This window comes from Pan troglodytes, chromosome 18 (assembly GCF_028858775.2).
Source record: "Pan troglodytes isolate AG18354 chromosome 18, NHGRI_mPanTro3-v2.0_pri, whole genome shotgun sequence".
Classification (NCBI taxonomy): domain Eukaryota; kingdom Metazoa; phylum Chordata; class Mammalia; order Primates; family Hominidae; genus Pan; species Pan troglodytes.
Window position 1 is genome coordinate 72,121,676 of NC_072416.2, and position 23,799 is coordinate 72,145,474.

General features: G+C 42.0%; 1 protein-coding gene and 1 non-coding gene across 2 annotated transcripts in view; both read right to left on the minus strand.

The window, feature by feature from the left end:
* SF3B3 (splicing factor 3b subunit 3) overlaps positions 1-23,799 on the minus strand; it is a 48,457-nt gene that overhangs the window by 11,059 nt on the left and 13,599 nt on the right. The window contains exons 7-16 of the mRNA XM_511081.7: positions 22,817-22,954; positions 22,082-22,185; positions 19,423-19,588; positions 16,720-16,815; positions 12,776-12,848; positions 6,621-6,772; positions 6,012-6,167; positions 4,888-5,043; positions 4,193-4,336; positions 627-749 (exon numbers count right to left, since the gene is read on the minus strand). Coding sequence (XP_511081.3) covers positions 627-749; positions 4,193-4,336; positions 4,888-5,043; positions 6,012-6,167; positions 6,621-6,772; positions 12,776-12,848; positions 16,720-16,815; positions 19,423-19,588; positions 22,082-22,185; positions 22,817-22,954 — 1,308 coding nt within the window. The remainder of the gene's footprint in view (positions 1-626; positions 750-4,192; positions 4,337-4,887; positions 5,044-6,011; positions 6,168-6,620; positions 6,773-12,775; positions 12,849-16,719; positions 16,816-19,422; positions 19,589-22,081; positions 22,186-22,816; positions 22,955-23,799) is intronic.
* Positions 23,179-23,272, minus strand: LOC112205952 (small nucleolar RNA SNORD111). Its single transcript, XR_002940086.1, has one exon. It is a non-coding gene; the product is annotated as a small nucleolar RNA SNORD111 (small nucleolar RNA).

A 23,799-nucleotide genomic window follows, 5' to 3' on the forward strand; every position in this document is an offset into this window, starting at 1 on the left:
TGAAACCTCATCTCTACTAAAAATACAAAAATTAGCTGGGCGTGGTGGCATGCGCCTGTAATCCCAGCTACTAGGGAGGCTGAGGAAAGAGAACTGGTTGAACCCAGGAGGCGGAGGTTGCAGTGAGCCAAGCTTGCACCACTGCATTCCAGCCTGGGCGACAGACTGAGACTCCATCTCAAAAAAAAAACAACAAAAAACAGAATTAAATGGAATCAATTAGCACAGTGCCCAGAAACACTAACATTCTTAACTACAAAGGACACAATGTTTCCCAGTCTCTTTCACATTAGGTAGTAAATGTGACACTGATCTAAGACTGGGATAAAACCTGAGAATTCTCATGGCTAGTGGTGTCCTAGAGGGGAGGTTTCCAGCCCTATTTGACCAGCCAGAGGGCTAAAGGGATCGATATCTCTACCCAGCTATAACCAAATCATGACATGGTGCGATGGAGCCCCAATGAGGAAGCTCTAGGTTAGGAAAACTCAGGACTTCTCACATGAAGGAAACCAATCAAGATGGAGTGGCAAATTAGTGACAGTAAAGCTTACAGCAAAGATTGTTCTCAGATGGTGCCACTAAAATCCCAAAGATGTTGCCTGTCCCCAACCTTCATTACTTACTGCCTCCTGGCCTTGCATTCGGACTCGGAAGAGCTTCACAGGACGGGACCCCAGGTACCGAGTGCGAGTATCAGACAAATCCCCAGTGACAGGGTCCAAGACAGTCCTCAGCAGCACACCGTTCTAATCAAAAGGAAAGGAGCAGGTGAAGCCTGATGGAAGCTTATCAGCTATGATGGGAAAACCTCTCCCTTGGGTACTTCACATAAGAAATTAGAGCAGATAGAAAGAAATGACTTGGGCGTTTAAAAAAGATCCTAATAATCCGATAGCCATTCATTTCATTCTCTCACTAAATCACTTAATCATTCAAAGTTATGGAGCATCTACTAAGTAAAAACACACTTATTTTTCACTATATCTTCTTAATATTTCTTTTTACCATGTATATTAAATCCTTCTTCACTACTGTATATTTCAAATAAATAATTAAATAACCACAAAGACCATGGTCCCTAAACAGCATTTCCTCTTAAAGGAACAAGGTTCCTAAAAGGAATGACTAGTTTGGGGCATGGGCAAGAATGGTCCAGACACATGTGGGGATACTTTATTGTGCAACAAGGCAAGGAAACCCCTACAAATAGTGGGGTCATGTTAAAAGGACAAAGGAACTAACTTCAAATAGAAATTCCCACTTTTCTAGAATGAGTCAATTTACCACCCCCCGCACCCCTCAAAAAAAAAGAAGCCAGGTGAGGTGGCTCACATCTGTAATCACAGCACTGTGGAAGCCAAGGAAGGACGACTGCTTGAGGCCAAGAGCTAAAGACCAACCTGGCCAACATAGCGAGACTCTGTCTCTGTTTAAAAAAATAAAAGAGGAGTTTTCAGCACAAATGTATAAAAATCCACAAGTTTATGATGTTACTCTATTTTTTTAAATTTTTATTTATTTATTTATTGAGACAGGTTCTGACTCTGTCACCCAAGCTGGAGTACAGTGCCACAATCTTGGCTCACTGCAGCCTCCACCTCCCAGGCTCAAGCAATCCTCCCACTTCAGCTTCCCAAGTAGCTGGGACTACAGGCATGAGCCACCATTCCCAACTATTTTTTGTATTTTTGGTGGAAATGAGGTTTCGCCATGTTGCCCAGGCTAGTCTCGAACTCCTGAGCTCAAGCAATCCACCCACCTTAGCCTCGCAAAGCCCTGGGATTACAGGTGTGAGCCACAGCACCTGACCAATGTTACTCTAAAAAACAGCAAAAAACCCACTTTACTGGGCCCCACTGAAAGGAGTGCTGTGGCCCTCACTCCTTACTCTGAAAACAGGTGAACAATGGGAAAAAAAGCATTTATCCTTTTCCTGTATGAACCGTACTTACAGTAAGCAAAGAAATGATGCGAATTTTATCTTTAGAATTCCAACTAATTAAATCCAAAAAGAAATAAATCATTTTCCAACCACTAATGAAAGAATGAACCTAGGCAATGTGTGTAATAGCTGTAAGTAAAGGGTTGACGGGAACTTTAACACAGATACAGACAAACATCCCAACATCACTGTGAGTGGGACAACCAGACACTACACACCTCCTGACGTGATGCAACAGGAGTAAACAGCACCACCTATTAAGTATTCCTGTCCCCCTCCCCCAATAATTAAATCTGAATCTAACCAACTTCTTCTTCTGCAATGTCCGATACTATAGCTACCCCAAGCCACATGTGGCTAGTCAGAACTGAGACAGGACCAGGCATGGTGTCTCACACCTGTAATCCCAGCCCTTTGGGAGGCCAAGGCGGGTGGATCGCTTGAGCTCAGGAGTTCAAGACCAGCCTGAGCAACATGGCAAAACCCCATCTCTACTAGAAACAAGAAAAATTAGCCGGGCGTAGTGGTGCACACCATAAACCCAGCTACTCAGGAGGCTGAGGCATGAGAATCGCTTGAACCCAGGAGGCAGAGGCTGCAGTGAGCTGAGATCACACCACTGCACTCCAGCCTGGGCAACAGAGCAAGACTCTGTGTCAAGGAAGAAATTTTTTTAAAATAAAGATAAATAAAATTTTAAAGAGAACTAAGACTGTTAAGTGTAAAGTGCCAATACCAGATTTCAGACTTGGTTTAAAAAAGAGAGAAAAAAAGGTGAAATAGCTCAGCAATTTTTATATTAACTATATTTTAGAATGATTTCAGATATACAGAGTTAATAAAACATTAAAACTGGCCAGGCACGGTGGTTCATGCCTGCATTCCCACCAGCACTTTTGGAGGCCAATGTAGGAGGACCACTTGAGGCCAGGAGTTCAAGACCAGTCTGAGCAACACAGTGAGACCCTATCTCTATTTTTTTTTAAAGAAAAAAAAAAAAAAAACATTAAAATTACTTTTTTCCTGTTCGTGGCTACTAGAAAATTTAAATTACACCTGTAGTTCACCTTACATTTCTAATGGACGGCATGGTCTAACTCTACCCACCAGCTTGATACAGAGGATACAGGAACTTGAACACATAAGGAATGACTTTATTAAGTCCAGAAGGTGGGAAATTCTACAAGACAAATGATCTGATCTTGTAATGCTTCAAAATGGGGTAGAACAGTTTAAGAGACATAAAAAGAAAGATGAAGCAAATGGAAAAAGCGTGGACTGCTATGCTGAGGTCCTGAGCACAACCAACTATAAAGCCACATTGGGGGAAAGAAGAACATGGAAAACTGGAACATGGTAATAAGGAACTATTGTTATATTTTGCTGAGCATGATAATACTAGTATCTTACAAAAACAGACATCTGTTGGAACTACATTATCAAGTATTTATAGATGAAATGATAGATCTTGGATTTGCTTTAAAATAGTCCAGGGAAAAGATAAAATAAGAACAGCAGAATGTTGCTGATAGCTGTTAAAACTAAAAAAGAAAAAAATAGACCGAAAACCCATGTGGCAGCCCATAAAAATCCAACAAAAGAAAAAAAACTAAAAAAATAACAACAACCCTCCCCCAAAAAAACTGGGTACATGGAAGTTCACTGTATTAGTCTCTCTAACTTCTGGCTATGTTTGAGATTTCTAAATTAGGAAGTAAAATTAAAAAGCAAAAAGTACCTGGGCTAGATTACTTAGATGTCTGAGTCAATAATCATTAAGGAAAATGAAAAGCATATGATCAAGAATCCTGACACTATCTTAGCGTTAAAGTACACCTTTTCTTCACGGCACAAAGAGCTCAGCAACTTTGACAACAGGGAACATTTAGGGGTCCTTTATTGCTAATGAAGCCAATTATGAACTGAGAGGTATTCATTGCTGCTTTTGAAACTAGTGAATAGTGGGAACTACAGTTGATCCTTCAGGAATCCATCCAGTTCTGACTTAGAGTAGCTATCAAACAGCATTTATCAGATGTGAAGACTCTTTATCAAAGTATTTCTTTCTCAGCCTGATTTGTTCGAATTAAAGAGCTGAGAAAAATGGAACCCAGAGTGACACTGTTCACTTTTCATAAGGTGAGGATCTGAAACCATGGGCAGAGAAAATCCCTGTTATCAAACAAAGGAGTGTGTGAAACGTACAGAAGGCCTAATGTCCACAATGTGGGCCTCTGGATCTCTTACCTGTAGCCCAATATTCAGGTATAGGAAGCCAATCGAGCCCCTCTCACCCAGCTCATCCTGCTTCTCAGTCCCACCCATTTCCACGATACACAAGGACTCAGGCTGGGCTGGGAGAGCCTGCATGCTTAGAGGTTGCAAACAGTCCTGAGAGGGAGAGAAAAATCATAAAAACACAGAAAATGACAATTTTAGGAAAAAAACATACCCAGAGAAATCTAATTCTAGGATTGAAAAAGTACTTCCTTATGCACAGAAAAAACCCGGGGAGTGAGTTCTAAGAGAGTACTGAGTTATTAGTTACACCCAATTTCAGAATAAGCTTTGGGAAAATCATGCTTTCCTCCTTTTGTCAAAGAAGATAATGGCAAAGGTAATTAAGCAAAGCACACCTCCTGAAAAGTCACCTAGGGTCCTGCAGCAAGTCAAATTTATGCAGTCTTGGTTGTTAACTTAAAAAAGGGAGTTGAGGCTTAAGCCAAAGAAACATTTCTGTAGTCTCAGATCATATCCTTAAACCACAGCAGGAAACTCCTGAAACACACTGCAATGACAAGAGAAGCAGCAGGTATGGATTCTGGGGTCTAACCCAGCTGATCTCAGAGATAGACATCAGGAGTGGATCTCAGAGATAGACATCAGGAGCCAGATGCTCAGGTTCCAACCAGATGATCCTTGAAGCTCAGAGTGTCACTCACTGAGGGATCCAGGGAGATGATTCTGACAGTGTTGTCCACAAGCCCCACAGCCAGGAAGCGAGACCGCTGCTCTCCAGGGGGTACATTGGCCAGACTCATGCACACCACATCTGCTGACATCTCCTTCCGTTCTGTGTACTCATTCAGCTGTCCTGACTATAGGAGGAAAGACACAGCGAGGTCAAAACTACAGAGGGATGGGTCTAGACACTCCAATTCACCCCAAAACCCTGGATCCAGAGAATGAAGGAGGGCTGTTGTATTTTGTTCTGCTTCCTCTCACTCCTCTTACTATAGTAAATGACAAGAATTTATCTACCTGAGTTCTCAAGACTGAAGTTAACAGGCTCACAGCAAGCAAAATGAGTATCTTCCATCAATAAGAGAATGAACAGACCTTTGACAAGGTCAATGTGCCACAAATTTTCTGAGCCAACTTTGTTCTCAGGAAATGGAGATATATAAAACTGTCTGTGTTTTACAAGAATATTCTGGGTGAAGGGAATTCAAATATGGTTAAAGACAGAGAAATTTCAACCAAAGGTACAGGCAGGCTACAAATTTGGCCACACTAGAGACATCCTGAGAGCAAGAGAATTAAGTGTACTGAACATCCTTCCATATAGAAGTTTTCTGAAATGGATTCAGACTGCAGAAATTAAATCTATGCCAAATATTTGTTGGAAAAGTAGAGAGTGAAATGCAGGAGGAGCAAGTGTTTCACTGCTAAGAGGGGATTTCATAACTCTACCTAGAATTAGACATCAAATTACCCCTTTTCCCCATCTCTGTAAGGGACCAAACTGGTTTGTGAACACTGTCACTCCAGCTCGCTTTTTTTTTTTTTTTTTTTGAGACGGACTCTTGCTCTGTCGCCAGGCTGGAGTGCAGTGGCGCAATCTCAGCTCACCGCAACCTCTGCCTCCCGGGTTCAAGCAATTCTCCTGCCTCAGCCTCCTGAGTAGCTAGGACTACAAGGTGCATGCCACCACGCCCAGCTAATTTTTGTATTTTTAGTAGAGACAGGATTTCACCATACTATCATCTAAATGACTAGACTACAATGCCCATCTTTCCCTCTGGACCCTACAATAAGTCCCACAGTGAATGATAAAATAACATACAGGATCCATCTCGAAATAGACCAGCTCTCCTCCTGTCAGGGCAATCACCACTTGTCGCTGGTTCACTGCACACTTCACAATTGTTTTCTTTCCAGGGGTCTTCCACTCATTGACTCTCTTGTCTGCTCGTATGTGCCGAATGCCATCTGGATAGACCTAGAGTCAGTAACAGAAAGAAACCTGACTTTAACAATTTGATTCATCACTCAGAATGACCCTCACATCTATCAGATCTGTCACTAAAATCAGACCTGGGGCCACTGCATTTGAGGCACCAGTTGAATCAAAGACAAAAGAGTTAGTAGGCCTCAGGCAAGGTCAACTTTTAAATAGTTCATGTTTTGCAGTGTCCACTTCAAAGAAGTTCAAAGCTTATTAACAAAACACTTATAAAGATCTTTATTAGAGATGAAAGCTGCAGTGATGTGGCTCTGTAACAGAAAAATGGCAAATACAGAGAGGGATGTTATGTGCCCAAATCATATGTTCCCTACCCCTAAGGCTTGCTGGAAGGTGAGGGTGAAGAGACATGAACACAGCAGCCTGCATCACAATGAAGGCCAAGAAAGAACAAAGCAGGCCAAGTAGGTAAGCTCTGAGAACCCTCACCTGCACCAAGGCATCATCTCCTAATAAGGAGCAGGACAAGGTCGGGGTGGTCCCCAGGAACCCAGAGTCAGTCACTTCTTCTACAGTTTCTCCAATGGACAACACTAGGGTGGCATTCACGAAAGACACAATGATGTAGGCATCAAACTCATCTGAAAAAGAAAAGAAGGGAGTTGGTTAGATAAGAACTCATTAGAATTACAAAGCCAAATGAAACACTAAGAGTTCTCTTCAGAAACCTTCCAAGGCAGTTCTTCTATGTGTAGTTATTACACACATACACACACACACATGCACACAGAGCAAAATGATCCAGAAGAAAACTAGGGGTCTAAGAGCCTACAGATATACTCTGCTTCATCAACATTTTCTTGAGACATCTGCTAAAGAAGTGAGAGGACAAAGCAAGAGAATCGGAGACATGAGGACATTTTAAATACTACAATATTGATACATGAACATACTGAACTAGAGCTTCATTTATTTGTGCCAGTTGTCAATCACACAACCCCTTCCTAAGAAGAGATACTCCTTCTAACTAGGAAAGACCCCTAACTTCTTCCAAAAGCAGCTTATGTAGAAATGAACACAAGCTCTAATGAATAAAATAGAGATTACTTAAGCCTCTGTGAGACTAACTCATTCTAGGGTTGGAAGCTGAGAATCCTAGTCCCAATGGGAATGATGTAAGAAAACTAGATAACCAGGAAATGGAGGGTGGGGGTTGTTTATATTGTTATTCCGTGACCTCTCTGGTTTTTCACTATTTAGAAACAGAACAATCCTGTGGTCATGAGCAATCCTATTAGAATTTGCTTTTTCTAATTAAATGTAGTTGAATAAACACTAATGAGTTTCTCAAGGAAGTCAGAGGACTTGAGGTATACCAGAAACCCTCAAAGTTTCTTCTACAGATCCCATAAAGGCCATCTATTTTCCATGTATCTCACCCTACAACATACAACAGCTTCTGCAAGTGTCCCCATCCAGTACGTTTGGCATAAAGCTTGATAAATGTTGACTAAAGGCATGCTAATTTTTTAAAAGAGTTGAGATTTTCCTAGTTTACATTTGAATTTTTGTTTTAACACCCCCTTAACCAGAAATCAGGTTAAAAAAAAAAGGACAGAACAAGACAAGGCACCACACAATGTAGTGGCTGCCTCACTCCTAGCAGCAGCAGCTATAGGACCCCTGTCTGCCTAAGCACTTGTCAAGAGCTCAATGCCACAGGGCTGGTCCACCCACCCACCCACATGAAGGGCATACTTTTGGTTCTGATGACTTCAAATGAGGTTCAGCTAGATTAAGGTTACTAGATCAGTTCTGCAGAATCAGCATTCTTTACAGAAGCAGGGGTCAAATGAAGATGTATCATTCGACCAGGCATGATGGCTCATGCCTGTAATCCCAGCACTTTGGGAGGCCAAGGTGGGTAGATCACCTGAGGTCAGGAGTTAGAAACCAGCCTGACCAACATGGTGAAACCCCGTCTCTACTAAAAAATAAATAAAATAAAATACAAAAATTAGCTGGGTGTGGTGGTGGGCGCCTGTAATTCCAACTACTCGGGAGGCTGAGCAGAATTGCCTGAACCCGGGAGGCGGAGGCCGCAGTGAGCCGAGATCGCCCCACTGCACTCCAATCTGGGTGACAGAATGAGACTGTCTCAAAACAAACAAAAAAGATGTATCATTGGCATGGCCTACAGTAGTGTTCTGCCCTATTAGCAGGACGTAAAATCAATTTAATGTGTTGCACAATAGGCACTTCATAACAGAAATAAATGTAATTTATGAAGTTGCTTCATATATAGTAGGATAATTACTGTTTTGTGAAACTTTTGTTTCAGTTAACATTGCATATATATGTACCTACCGTGGTGGCTGAAAAACAAGGATTAAAGATCTTTCCCAATGGGCATGCTCTAATGGTTAGACCAGGAATCCACAGAGTAAAGGTTCAATTTCCAAATCATAAGGAATAATACAGGACAAGAAGATAGATACTTGGTATTTGGTTATTTTGCTAGAACTGTCAACATATATCAAATGCTTTGGGAACGTCTTATAAGATGGCTTTGTAAGACTAAGCACTACTCACTATCATAAAACAAGTAAGGACATGGTTATCTCTGAAATGGATGTCTCAGTAGCTTTCAACAAAACCAAAATCCATCTCTACATAACACCAAGTTTGGAACCTTTACTCCAGTTCTCAGTTTTTGTACTGGAAATTTTTGTTGTGTAAAAATAACAGTTGTTTAATTTTAATATTATATGAATACAGTATCATTTCCCATGTTCTCATTACTGAAACCTAATAACCCTAAAAGCTGTGTCAAAGCAAATTAAAGCCAAACAACAAAAGGCTGTAACTGGCCAGGATTTCTGCTCTCAGATCTTCACCAAGGGGAAAAGGTGACCTTCCAAAAGACAGACCACACAACTTTTGACTTTCATGGGAGAGAATGGGGCAAAGAAGGGAGGAGGGGTGCCTTTCCTTCGACCAAGACTTCAGACTACTCAAACATAAGAGAATAAATGCTCAGTGAACTTAAATAGGGTCATACTTTTGCTAGGCAATTCAACAAGTGGGAGAGCCAACGACATCTCAAAGCTGCTTTACATCAGACTTCCTCAAAATAAACACTGCCCTGTGAATACCAAGCACATTGTAACTTCCACCCCTTCCTTCTACAGTGAAGAGGACTTGCAGCAGGTTAATTCTTATGTACTAGAGTGACTGCAGATTAAAAGTTGGAGTCCAAGCTGGGCACGGTGGTTCAAGCACTTTGGGAGGCTGGGGAGGGAGGATCACTTGAGTTCAGGAGCTCAAGACCAGCCTGGGCAACATAACAAGACCCCAATTCTTTAAAAAATTTATTAGTTTTTTTTTGGAGAGAGTTTCGCTCTGGTTGCCCAGGCTGGAGTACAATGGCGCAATCTCAGCTCACTGCAACCTCCGCCTCCCAGGTTCAAGCGATTCTCCTGCCTCAGCCTCTCTAGTAGCTAGGATTACAGGCATGTGCCACCACACCCAGCTAATTTTATATTTTTAGTAGAGACAGGGTTTCTCCATATTGGTCAGGTTGGTCTCAAATTCCCAACCTCAGGTGATCCACCCACCTCAGCCTCCCAAAGTGCTGGCGTGAGCCACCGCGCCCAGCCCAAAACACTATTTTTAAAAAAACGCTGGAGTTCAGAACAAAGCCAAGCTTTAGTCAAGGTAAATGACTAGGAACTGTACCATCCACACTGCATTCTAAGGAATTCAAGTCTCATGTGAAAAAACAATAGTTCATACCTCAATGAAGAATCCATAAGGGTATGAGACTGTATCTTTAGGTCACAGTTCAACAGGGCTCCCATCTGTCTGAACACTGCTAAGGACCCCAGAGGAGGGAATGCTTTTTTCTTCTACTTGCCTTGCCTTAGGATTTAAGGCTCAACCAGCAGCTCACTCCAAAAGGTAAAGTGAGCGACCATCCAGATACCTGAAGCTCCAGTAACTCCCTCTCACTTCATAGACAAGGGTATCTGATACTTATCTTGCTTCAGCAAGTCCTGAATATACTCAAAAGCTTTCTCCCGGTCCTGATCTTTCAGTCAGTACACCTGGAATGTACAACTCTATGAGAGTATGAAGCTAAAGTTCTCTAGCTAGAGACTCTTTTAGCTTAGTAAAAGGCAAATTAACCATATATGACAAATTCTGTGGGAGGAAGTAGAGAGGCAGACTCCTGCCTCAGACCATCTGATGCACAGGCAGACGGTGTGCAGCACTATTATGCCCAGTGACATCCAACTGCAAAGTTACCCTCTGAAAGACACCATCAGGGCAGCCTCAATATTTTGTGCAGGTCCCTCTCCTTGGATAAACTATAAGACCCCACATCGACCCTAGCAGTAGGTACACACCTGTGGTGATCAGCACCTTCACCAGCCACCTGTGGAAGAGAAAAAAAGGCTTGGTATTGGTAGTGTGCATCACCAAGTACCAGCCAAGGTTAGTATTTGCCTGGAAGACTGCTGCATGTGCAGGCAGAAGGAATGTTCACTCAATAGTAACTTCGGGTATCTGGAAAGTGAGTGAACCAAGAGAACCCGACCTGTATTTATAGGTGACTCCCAAATTACAGTACCTAAAGAGTAAAATTTAGCAGGATATAGTCCTTTCCAAGACTTCTAACATTTAATAAAGGAGAAAAATGTTCAACTACAAGTTCCATAATGCAACAAACTGCCTATCACTAAGTTAGCAAATGCTATCCCTCTAAAGAGCCTGCCCTGACCTTCAAACACATGCCCTCTCCTTTAACCCCTCCCAGCAATGTACCTGTGCCTTTCACCACATCACAACACACAACACTTTTGTATACTCGTCTTCTTTTTTTAGATGGCAAGTGCTCTGAGGCAGAGTCTATCTTAATCACTGAGTACATGGTGGGCACTCAAAAACTAAACTTATCCTGAAAGAAACCACCAAGACCCACAGAATCTCACTGCAGTTAATCAAAATGGGCATTCAACTGAGATTCAGAAGCCAGGATATTCTGTCCCCATTACCTAGACTGTGTCTTGAGACACTCAACCCCTATAACTTCCTGTCTTCTTCATAAAAGTGAGAGTTAACTTTTCTGTAAACCTAAATCTCCTTTCTTTCTCTTTTTTTGAGATGGAGTCTCGCTCTGTCACCCAGGCTGGAGGGCAGTGGTGCAATCTCGGCTCACTGCAACCTCCGCCTCCCAGGTTCAAGTGATTCTCCTGCCTCAGCCCCTTAAGTAGCTGGGATTACAGGCCTGCACCACCACGCCCAGCTAATTTTTGTATTTTTAGTAGAGACAGGGTTTCACCATGTTGGCCAGACTGGTCTCAAACTCTGACCTCAGGTGATCCGCCCACCTCGGCCTTCCAATATGCTGGGATTACAGGCATGAGCCACCGCACCTGGCCCTAAATGTTTTAAAATAAAAAGCTTATTTAAAAAGTTAAAAGGAAAAAAGAAAGAACACAATAGGTTATCTTAAAATGTGTTTCTAATTCAAACAGTCTAGGCAATGCTTTCAAGGGCCATGAATATCAACAAGCCACCAAGCCAAAGTAAAACACCAACACGGACCAACTTCTATGTAGATACTACACATAAAACCAGGTGCCTAATAATTATCTCTTCAGCTTATAAGCCTACCCGTTTCCTATTCACAATTTTCCCTTTCTACTCAACTTGGATATGATTCAAATGCCTACAATGAAAATTAAATCCACAAAAATGAGTATTCTACTAATAGTAAGTTGTTTTCCTCCTACATGTCTCCCAACTCCTTCAATCTGTTTCATACAGGCAGAATATCTAAATATCAGACAGAATTACAGCTGTTTTCTTGAAAAACCTGTCTGCTGGCAAGGATGATGTTACTCACCCATCCCACATTCCTGAGAGAACAAGAGAAAAACGTAGCTCCAATGTGAATCAAGGGAAAAATGAGACTGAGCTTTCTTTCTATGAGGCTGCAATTCAATTGTCACAAGACTTCCCTGCTATTGCAGTAACTACTAGGCATTCTCCTATTACTTTCAAAGTTTTAGGATCAGGTGACCATTTATATCCAGGAGCTCAAACTCCCTTCTCCTTCTCCATCCCCGCTTTTCTACTCACACTAAAATTCGAATTCCACTCAATTCCACTCTGCTTTCCTTAAGCACTAGCAAGACTGACTAACAAGCTTTCCCAAATCTCTTAATTCCTAGACCACCACCTTCAATTTCACTGTGTTTTCAAAACAATTTAAAAGAATATAGTTGAAGAAGAATGAAAAAGCACAACTTTCCCTCATATCATACCTCTTACAGATGAAACCAGTACCTTTATGAATATAAAGTCAATACCACATTTGACAGCTCTATGATTTTGAAACCTTTATGTACTAAAATATAACAGCCAACCTATGTTCCCCCTTTCCCACCTGCACAAAAAGAAATGGTAGGTGAAGGCATCCTGAACGGAAGAGCCTCAAAAACAGTGTTGGGCCAGGAAGTTTCTGGTATATGGTGCTAAATGAAATGATACAGAAGTATTATGAACGCAGCCTTTTAAGCCTTCTATGTCAATGGCACCCAGATCCTCATTTTGACTATTGGGAAAAAGCTGCTTACCTTCAATGTGTCGACGCACTGTCCAGACAGCGTTGGGGTTACCAGGTAGCTCAGAAACAGCCATTTCTGACACCTGACAGGAGAAGAGGGAAGTCACAGATCCAGTGAGCATGCAACTCAGCTACCTGCTTACAATCACATCAAAAAATAAGGTCTCAAAGGCAGGGTTCACAACGTATGCTGTATTTAAAGGATGAAACCACCTAGTGAAAGAAGAATCTAAGAACCAAACAGGCTGGTTCTTAGTGGCAATCCCCATGACAGTCTTAAGCAAAAGTCACAGGATGTCTGAGAGGGTACAGTTGCTGCAGGCAAAACCATACCCCTTTCCTTCAAGTACAATATGCCTTGATCATCCTCAGAACAGCAGTAACCACTGGGAATCAATCAGGCCATCTAAATTAGCATCCCCTTTCTTTCCCCAGCTCCCATAAGGCCAAATCCCACGTGGACCAATTCAAATGCCACCTCCTTTAACAAAATTATTCCCTTATCCCCTTGGCTGGCAGTCACCTCTCCCTTCTATAAGCACTCATAGAAATCAGTCACCACCGGCTGGGCCCAGTGGCTCCCACCTGAAATCCCAGCACTTTGGGATGCCGAGGCGGGTGGATCGCCTTAGGTCAGGAGTTCAAGACCAGCTGGCCAACACGGTGAAACCCGTCTCTGCAAAAATATAAAAATTAGCCAGGCATGATGGCGGGTGCCGTAATCCCAGCTACTCGGGAGGCTGAGGCGGGAGAATCGCTTGAACCCGGGAGGCGGAGGTTGCAGTGAGCTGAGATTGCATCATTGCACTCCAGCCTGGGTGACTGAGCGAGACTCCGTCTCCAAAAAAAAGAAAGAAATCAGTCATCACCTCTTAGGGCACTAACTGTTTTGTCTTTCTGATTAGATTTTTATGCTCCTTAAAGTCAAGAGTGAATGATTCTCTACATGTCCTATAGGTTCTCAAACATAAGAGTAAACAAAACATCTAAGCCAAATTCAAAATGATCTAGAGGGGAAAACTGGGTGTAGGTTATACAGGAACTCTCTGTACTGTCTTTGCAATTTTTTTATAAATGTAAAATCATTATAAAATTAAAAGTATTGAATGTTTTTAAATGATCTAGAGACAATAAACTAGCCACTTATATATAACGTGTAACCCACATCTTATAGGAAGAACTCATGTATATTCACAGAAAGACTAGCCCTTTTCCTAGTTTACTGGTATAATTAGAAGGAAGACCTAAGAACTTCATCATCAATAAAATTCAACTGTCAACTATGCTATAGTCTATACCAAATGTAAAACTGTCAGTCACCCTGGCTCAATTGAGACCACAATCTAGTTAGACAACAAGGTGTAACAAATAGACATATAGGAATAAAGCAACGTTCAACAATTTAAAAAAAAATTTTTTTTTTTTTGAGACGGAGTCTCAACAATTTAAAAAAAAATTTTTTTTTTTTTGAGACGAGTCGCCCAGGCTCGAGTGCAATGGCGCGATCTCGGCTCACTGCAAGCTCCACCTCCCGGGTTCACGCCATTCTCCTGCCTCAGCCTCCTGAGTAGCTGGGACTACAGGCGCCCGCCACCAAGCCTGACTAATCTTTTTGTATTTTTAGTAGAGACGGGGTTTCACCGTGTTAGCCAAGATGGTCTCGATCTCCTGACCTCGTGATCTGCCCGCCTCAGAAAATATTTTTATATATAACAAAGGTTTGTCTATAGATTTGAAGTGGGGAGAGAAGTAGCAGGAAACTAACAAATGATTCTTGAGTCATTTATCTCTTACACTATACAAAAATTTTCTGTTAATGCACATATGCATTTTTTTTTAGAGACAGTCTCACTCTTCTGCCCAAGCTGGAGTACAGTGGCGTGATCTCAGCTCACTGCAACCTCTACCTCCCAGTTCAAGCTATTCTCCTGCCTTAGTCTCCTGAGTAGCTGGGATTACAGACACCCACCACCACTCTTGGCTCATTTTTGTAGTTTTAGTAGAGAAGGGGTTTCACCATGTTGGCCAGGCTGGTCTCGAACTCCTGACCTCGGGTGATCCAGCTGCTTCAGCCTCCTAAAGTGCTGGAATTACAGGCGTGCGCCACCGTGCCCAGCCACACATATGCATTTTTTGTGTAAAGCACTAGCTTTCATCATATGCTCACTAGGATCCAGTGAGAAATAAGTAACTAACGAATCAAGAGCAATGGCTCTGGGCCAGGCGCGGTGGCTCACGCTTGTAATCGTAACAATTTGGGAGAGTGAAGTGGGAGGATCACTTGAGCCCAGGAGTTCAAGACCAGCCCTGGCAAAATAGCAAGACCCTGTCTCTACCAAAAATAAATAAATAAATTAGCCAAGCATGATGGCGCACACCTGTAGTCCCAGCTACTCCAGAAGCTAAGGTGGGAGAACTGCTTGCTTGAGACTGAGCGTTGGAAGCTACAGTGAAGCAAAGTCTCACCACTGCACTCAAAAAAACAAAAACAAAAACAACAACAACAAAAAACCAAAAACCAGACCTATGGCTCTAAATTGGGTCTGAGTCATTGAAATTTTGGTGAACTGATGAATATATTTTGGCAGAGACAAAACATTTTCAAATTCCCTGAAACAGCAATGTTAACAGCTAACATTTATCGAACACTTCATGCCATACCTTAAGCTAAGTGCTTTGTTTGTTATCAACTCATTTAATTCACATAATTCTTTATGGCAGGTACCATTATTAAGTCCATTTAACAGAAGAAACAAAAACTTAGTAATAGCTATTAAGTGGTAGAGCCAGAATTCAAAACCCAGATTATCTTGGGCATGTTCCAATAAAAATTTACAGAAACAGGTAGCAGGCCTCTTGAGAGCTCAGCTTGCCATTCCCAAGCGCTCAAAACAAACTGTTATAGGAAGCTTTTTATTTTATTCCTAACAAGTTCAAGTTCAGGGCCCTCACTAGAAAGCATTAACATTAGGACTATGATACACAGAGAATATGGGATTCAAGAAGATAACTTTTAGTGTCCACATTACCTAAAAAGTCCAGCAATAAAAGATTCACTAAATAAATTATGATCTACCCACTTCGGTGAAACACTGCAGAAACACTAAAAATTATGCTACTTGGCCAGGTGCGGTGGCTCACGGCTGTGATCCCAGCACTTTGGGAAGCCAAGGCAGGCAGATTGCTTGACCCCAGGAGGTCAAGACCAGCCAGGGCAACATGATAAGACTCTGTCTCTACAAAAAATACAAAAATTAGCTGGGTGTTGTGGCACGTGCCTGCAGTCCCCAGTTATTCAGGAGGCTGAGGTGGGAGGATCACCTGATCCCAGGAAGGTCAAGGCTGCAGTGAGCCATGATGGAGCCACTGCACTCCAGCATGGGAGACAGAGTGGGACCCCATCTCAAAAATAAATGAATAAATAAATAAAAAGTATGCTATTTAGGAGTATATAGTAATAAGGAATAAATTTAATAAGATACAAAAATATATATAGCATTGATATAGTTGATTTAACTAAGACTAGATGTATACAGAGAGTGAAATATTCCATATAGATTTCCTAGCCTCCATGTCATGACTAGTGACCATGTGGGCTATCATGCTAACAAGTTGAGGAATAGAAAAAAGCACAGGCTGGGCACAGTGGCTTACACCTGTAATCAACACTTTGGGAGGCTGAGGCAGAATAATCACTTGAGCTCAAGAGGTCAAGGCTGCAGTGAGCCAAGATCATGTCATTGCACACCAGCCTGGGCAACACAGTGAGACCCTGTTTTGGAGACAAAAAAAAAGAAAATCTGAAGTATAAACTTCGGGGAAGTCAGGGAGAAAGAACATACTTTTTCACAGACACCTTAACTATGTCTTTGACAACATCAGAGTAAACCCATAAACTACTTTGTCAGTGCTTCCCTCCAAACCCTGCAGATTATCTAGAAATTGCAACCTTACCTCAAGTCCATGTCTTAGGACTCTCAGAGATGATCGGGGTCCCCTACCACAGGCCACATACAACTGTGGAGTATCTTCATTGGCCAGATCAGCAATCTGCACAGAGAAAAAATTAGAGGAAAAAATGTCTCCAGTGCTGTTTTCAAACACAACTCTGATTCTCTAGTATCCCAGACATCCAGCTGCTTTCCAATACAATTATCTGTTGATCAATATGTGAAAAGAGGTGAATGATCTGTATTGTAGTTTTGACAAACTGGACAGTTCAAATGAAAATTCTTTACTCTCTCTGCAGAGCAATGGAGTCTACTGTAACATAGACGCACATGTGAGTACTGAGGGTATACAGCCATCACACCAGTCTCCTAAAAAAAATTAACACACCCATTTTAAGTGTATCATCTTATTATTTATAAAACCTCAATAAAGCACATCTGTTTTCCACAACTTTAAAAAATATTTTGCTATTCTGATTCTATGTATATTTTCATATGCATTTAAAAATATCATTCATTAGCTGGGTATGGTGGCTTGTGTCTATAGTCCCAGCTACTGAGGAGGCGGAGGCGGGAAAATCGCTTCAGCCCAGGAGGCTGAGGCTACAGTGAGTCGTAACTGTGCCACTGCACTCTAGCCTGGGTGACAGAGTGAGACTCTTGTCTCAAAAAAAAATTAAAAAAAAAAAAAAAAAAAAAAACAGTAAAACATTATTCAGATCGGATCCAGATGCTTTAGGCTAGCAAAAAGATCCATGGCAGAAAGAAATGTTAAGAAGCCCTGCTATACACACTTTAACTTCCCATTCATTTTATTTATTTTATTTTTTTTAAGACAGAGTCTCACTCTGTCACCGAGGTTAGAGTACAGTGGCACTGTGTAAGCTCACTGCAACCTCCATCTCCTGGGTTCAAGCGATTCTCCTGCCTCAACCTCCCAAGTAGGTGGGATTACAAGCACCCACCACCATGCCCCGCTAGTTTTTATATTTTTAGTAGAGACGGGGTTTCACCGTGTTGGCCAGGACAGTCTCGAATTCCTGACCTCAGGTCATCTACCCGCCTCGGCCTCCCAAAGTGCTGGGATTACAGGTGTGAGCCATCGTGACCGGCCTTTTTTTTTTCTTTTTTTTTTTTTTTGAGACGGGGTTTCGCTTTTGTTACCCAGGCTGGAGTACAATGGTGCGATCTCAGCTCACCGCAACCTCTGCCTCCCAAGTTCAAGCGATTCTCTTGCCTCGGCCTCCTAAGTAGCTGCGATTACAGGCATGCGCCACCACGCCTGGCTAATTTTGTATTTCTTTTAGTAGAGACAGGGTTTCTCCATGTTGGTCAGGCTGGTCTCAAACTCCCAACCTCAGGTGATCTGCCCACCTCGGCCTCCCAAAGTGCTGGGATTACAAGCATGAGCCACCATGCCTGGCTAATTTTATTCTTGATGAATAAACTATTTACACACATTATTTATTCAAATTCCAATGAAGGTGAAAAAAATCACTAAAAATCAAATTAGAAATTAGTCACACTTGGCCGGGCGTGGTGGCTCACACCTATAATCCCAGCACTTTGGGAGACCAAGGCAGGCGGATCACGAGGTCAGAATATTGAGACCATCCTGGCTAGTTAACAGTGAAACCCTGTCTCTACTAAAAATACAAAAAATTAGCTGGGCATGGTGGCGGGCGCTTGTAGTCCCAGCTACTAGGGAGGCTAAGGCAGGAGAATGGCGTGAACCTGGGAGGCGGAACTTGCAGTGAGCCGAGATCACGCCACTGCACTCCAGCCTGGGCAACAGAGCGAGACTCCATCTCAAAAAAAAAAAGAAAAAAAGAGAAATTAGTCACATTTATTTTCTGTTGCCCTCAAGACTAATCGTTTCTCAGAAAGGAAGAACAAAGCAATTAATTTCAGATGGGTTTAATTAAACCTGTCTGAATGCTGACTTGTTTCCCCAGTACCCAGTGAACAAACTCCTCTCCCATCAGAAGTGTGATTAACTACACAGGTGGTCCCTAATGGTCACTCAAACCCTGGCAATTGAGGATGCAGCAACATGATCAAATTCCTGGCTGTCACAACTGAGCACCAGCAATGAGAGACACAAACTCCATTCTGAGCCACTTCAGGTTCCTCCTTGAGAATGTGATTCAAAACTACCTGTTACCAACTGATCCCAATGTCTCAGAACTATTTTAAAGAGGAACTGTGGTAAAATTAAATAAATACAGCTATATGTAGACTGTTACATGACAAGAGGTCAACCACAGAATACTGTGGAGTATATGAATCCACTTATTTTAAAAAGAAAAAGATAGAACACATAAACATATACATGATTGTAAATGCAGAGAAAACACTTAGAAGCAGTCACAAGAAGGTGTTAATACAAGCAATATGGCTCACTGGAGCGGACAGGTGAGAAGATTATGGGGAGGACTTTTACTTCTCACTTCTTGTATGGTCTGATTTTTTTCCTCCCCTGCAAGCTGTACAGGAATATGATCTGCATTTTTAAATTAAACGTGAGTTTTGTCATTATGGGAAAAAAAGCCCGAGGACTTATTAATGGTTTTTTATGCTCAAACTTCTACCACTAACTGCTTTACACACTGGCGAGTTCATGGAAATACTAATAAAGCTATTTCTTAGACTAGACCTCAGTTTAACTTTAGATCTATTGTGGAAGGGGCTGGAAAGGCCCACCAACCTGGCAAAACAGAATGGGAGAGAGGCTGTCCAACTCATCAACCAGCACAAGGTTTTTAAGTGGTCTTGGCTGAAAAAAGAATGTGTCTCCTTCTTCCAGAGGCATGGCTGATGAAAACTCAGGTTCTTCATCATCATCTCCAAGATGTGCAATTTGATATAAGTAACTGGGAAGAAGCAGAGAAGAGAAACTTTCGGTAACGAGTTCTCTGCCTGACGATAATGTCTGGCATCAACATAAAGCACAAGCTATTTGATTATATTAAGATACTATTGTTATTATTTTTAGGTGTTATCACTAAGTACGACAGCTAGGATTTGTTTCAAAACAATTCAAGGAAAAGATCTGGGAAGTGCAGTGAGTATTTTATTTATAGCACAAGCAACAAAGAAAATATAGATAAACTGGACTTTATCAAAATTTAAAACTTTTGTGCATCAAAGGAAGAAAGTAAGATGACAACCCACAAAATGAGAGAAAATATTTGCAATTCATATTTCTGACAAGGGTCTAGTACCCAGAACACATAGAGAACTCAAAAATAAAAAGACAACTCTTATAAAATGGGCAATGGGATTTGAACAGACATTTCTCCAAAGATACACAAATGGCCAATAAACACAAAAAGATGCTCAACATCACTCATCACTGGGGAAAGGCAAACCACAATGAGCTACCACTTCATACCACCACTGCATACTAAGCAGGATGGCTATAATCACAAACGTGGAAAACAAGTTGGCAACGATGTGGAGAAACTGGAACCCTCATATACTGCTGTTGGGAATGTAAAATGGTGTGGCTGCTACGAGAAAGTTTGGTGGTTTCTCGAAAAGTTAAACACAGAATTACCATGACCCAGTAATTCCACTCCTACATATATACCCAAAAAAATTTAAAATGGGGAATCAAATAGGTATTAGCACAGCAACATCTACCACAGCATTGTTCCCAATAGTGAAAGGTAGAAACAATCCAAGTGTACATCAGCAGAATGGATAAACAAAATGCAGTATGTACATACAATGAGTTATTCCGCCATAAAAAGGAACAAAGTTCTGATATAGGCTACCAAAACATGAATCTTTTTCTTTTTTTTTTTTAAACATGAATCTTCTAAATATTATGCCAAGTAAAATGAGCTAGACACAAAGGGACAAATATCAGCCAGGCGCTATGGCTCAAGCCTGTAATCCCAGCACATTGGGAGACTGAGGCAGGTGGATTGCTTGGATTGCTTAAGCCCAGAAGTTTGAGACTTTACAAGAAATACAAATATTAGCCAGGCATGCACCTTGCTAATAGTCCCAGCTACTTGGGAGGCTGAGATGGAAGGATCACCTTGAGCCTGGGAGGTCGAGGATGCAGTGAGCCGAGATTGCACCCCTGCACTCCAGCATCCTGGGAAACAGAGTAAGACTCTGTCTTAAACAAACAAACAACCAAAAAAAACCCAAAAAGCTAAGAAGGCTCGGCTGGGCATGGTGGCACACGCCTGTAGTCCCAACACTTCGGGAAGGCCAAGGTGGATGGATCACTTGAGGTCAGGAGTTTGAGACCAGCTTGGCCAGCTGGTTTGAGACCAGCTCATTTTGTACTTTTAGTAGAGACAGGGTTTCTCCATGTTGGTCAGGCTGGTCTCGAACTCCCGACCTCAGGTGATCCGCCCGCCTCAACCTCCCAACCTCAGGTGATCCGCCCGCCTCAACCTCCCAAAGTGCTTGGATTACAGGCGTGAGCCACCGTGCCTGGCCATTTCATCAAATAAATACTTATTGAAATACTTAAGTACTGCTGGGCGCAGTGGCTCACGCCTGTAATCCAACCACTTTGGGAGGTCGAGGCAGGCGATCACCTGAGGTCGGAAGTTCGAGACCAGCCTGACCAACATGGAGAAACCCTGTCTCTACTAAAAGGACAAAATGAGCTGGGTATGGTGACGCATGCCTGCAATCCCAGCAACTCAGGAGGCTGAGGCAGGAGAATTGCTTGAACCTGGGAGGCAGAGGTTGCGGTGAGCCGAGATCACACCATTGCACTCCAGTCTGGGCAACAAGGGGAAAACTCCACTTCAAAAAAAAAAAAAAATTTATTTGATGAAATATTCAGCAAAAAGCTCAGAAGAGACATCAAATCTAAAGATAGTTCTGGAGATACCTACAGAGGTACTGCCTGAAGCCACTAAAATAAAGGAAGGTAAGAAAAAGAAAGAATCTACAGGGATAGAACAAACTTCTTTTGAAAGAACTAACACATTCTTGTGAAAAGCTCCCTAAGCCTCAAAGCCGCACCCTCCTACTGCCAACTATTTTTTTTTTGAGAGAGAGTTTCGCTCTTGTTACCCAGGCTGGAGTGCAGTGGCGTGATCTCAGCTCACTGCAATCTCCACCTCCCAGATTCAGGTGATTCTCCTGCCTCAGCCTCCCCGGTAGCTGGGATTACAGGTGCCCGCCACCATGTCCAGCTAATTTTTGTATTTTAGGTAGAGATGGGGTTTCACCATGTTGGCCAGGCTGGTCTCCAACTCCTTACCTCAGGTGATTCACCCACCTCAGCCTCCCAAAGTGCTAGGATTATGGGCGTGAGCCACTGCACCCAGCTTCTGCTGCCAACTTTTATCCCAACCAGGGTGAACTAGGGTAACAGAAGGATTACTCACTGGTTTCCAAATTCTGATGCTACAAAAAGGAACCCTGTTTTAAGCACACACATGGCAGCAGCAACGGGTACAGTATCAAAATACTTGAGCCGGATCTCAGTAACCTGGTGAGAAAAGAAACATTCTGGTGTACAAACAAAGTGAAGTGAGCCCCGTATTATAAGACAGCACAGGCTGAGTAGCAAATAAAATACTGTATTTCATAACTGACCAGGGGTCAACAAACTCCGGCTCATGGGCCAGTCATGCCAATCATTACTGGCTGTGGCTGTCTTGTACTATAATGGCAGAGTTGAGTAATTGAGACGGAGACTACGTAGCTCACAAAAGCTGCAACTATTTACTATGTGGCCTTTACAAAAAAATGTTTGCCAATTCCTGATCCAAACAGCTATCTAAGAAATTGCCCAACAATTCACAGAGCTCGTCCATAGGATAAAACAAGTAACAGATCATGTTTATTACCAGTTTTCAGCAGAAACAGAGACCTTTATCTTCTTCACACCAATTATTATCACCTAAAAATAATCACTACAAGTGGCATTACCGCTCTTATATTGTATGTAAGATTACTAGACCAAAAATCTGATAACCAGAGAGAAAATCTATACTCATATACCGGTTCCAAGGGCAACTACTTTCTAAGTTCTCATTTTTTTAACTTGTAAAATATTACCTGTCTTGCCTATCTCATCTCATAGAGTAGCTATACTGGTCCATCCATGGTCTACTTACCATATCTTCATCTGTCTCCAAAGTGATCTTAAAGATATCTCCCTGCTCAGTTTGAGCCAAAAAGAAGAACATCGATTTGGTTTTATGGGTTGCAGAGCAGACAAAAATCATTCCTCTTTCAGGGTCATCCAGGTCATTCTAGCAAAGTCAAAAACACAATCGACATCTTAGAAATGGGTACTTCTTAGTTCTGGAATTCAGCACTTTACCAATAGGGATTACAAATGACATTAAAGGCCTAAAGGCACAAGCTTTGATCCACAGTGTCCTGCCAGCCAGAGCACTGGAACCCCACAGCTCAAAATTCTAATATAAATATCTAATAAAATCTGGGTAACCAAAAGAGTCCCAATTCCACTCTACAGCCTGATCAGTTTCATAAGGCAAAAACTGTCTCCAGAGAAAAATGTCAGAGAAGAGACATGAAATTTTTTAAAGAGTCATCATTTCAGGCTGTGAAACACTGCTCCATCCAAACTTCCCTGTTCTACATCAAATGCCTGATTCCTAAAAGGCACCTCCTTAGATATGACTTTGAATTTTTTTTCTTTTAAAGACAAGGTCTCACTATGTTGCCCAGACTGGTCTCTAACTCCTGGGCTCAAGGGATCCTCCCGCCTCAGCCTCTCAAGTAGCTGGGGATCAGAGGCACACCACTGCACCTGGCTTGCGTTTTTTAACGTTTCCAACAGTTTCTATTTCTCCCACCGAGTAAGCTCTGCTCTGCAAGAAGTTTTAGACTTTGTTATTGCAAAGCCAAATACAGTGCCTGGCACAGTTAGGTGCTCAATGTCTAATCAACTTAGTGACTTCCTATCCCTTAACAAGAAGAATTTAACTTGCCAAATTTCTTCTAAGGTTTTCTAAAATTGCTGGAATCTTACATACTACATATTACATTAAATTAAATCCTAAAGTTCAACCCCAGAACAGATAAATATTTAACAGCAAATAAATAATCCAGGGGATTGAGGGGAGAGATG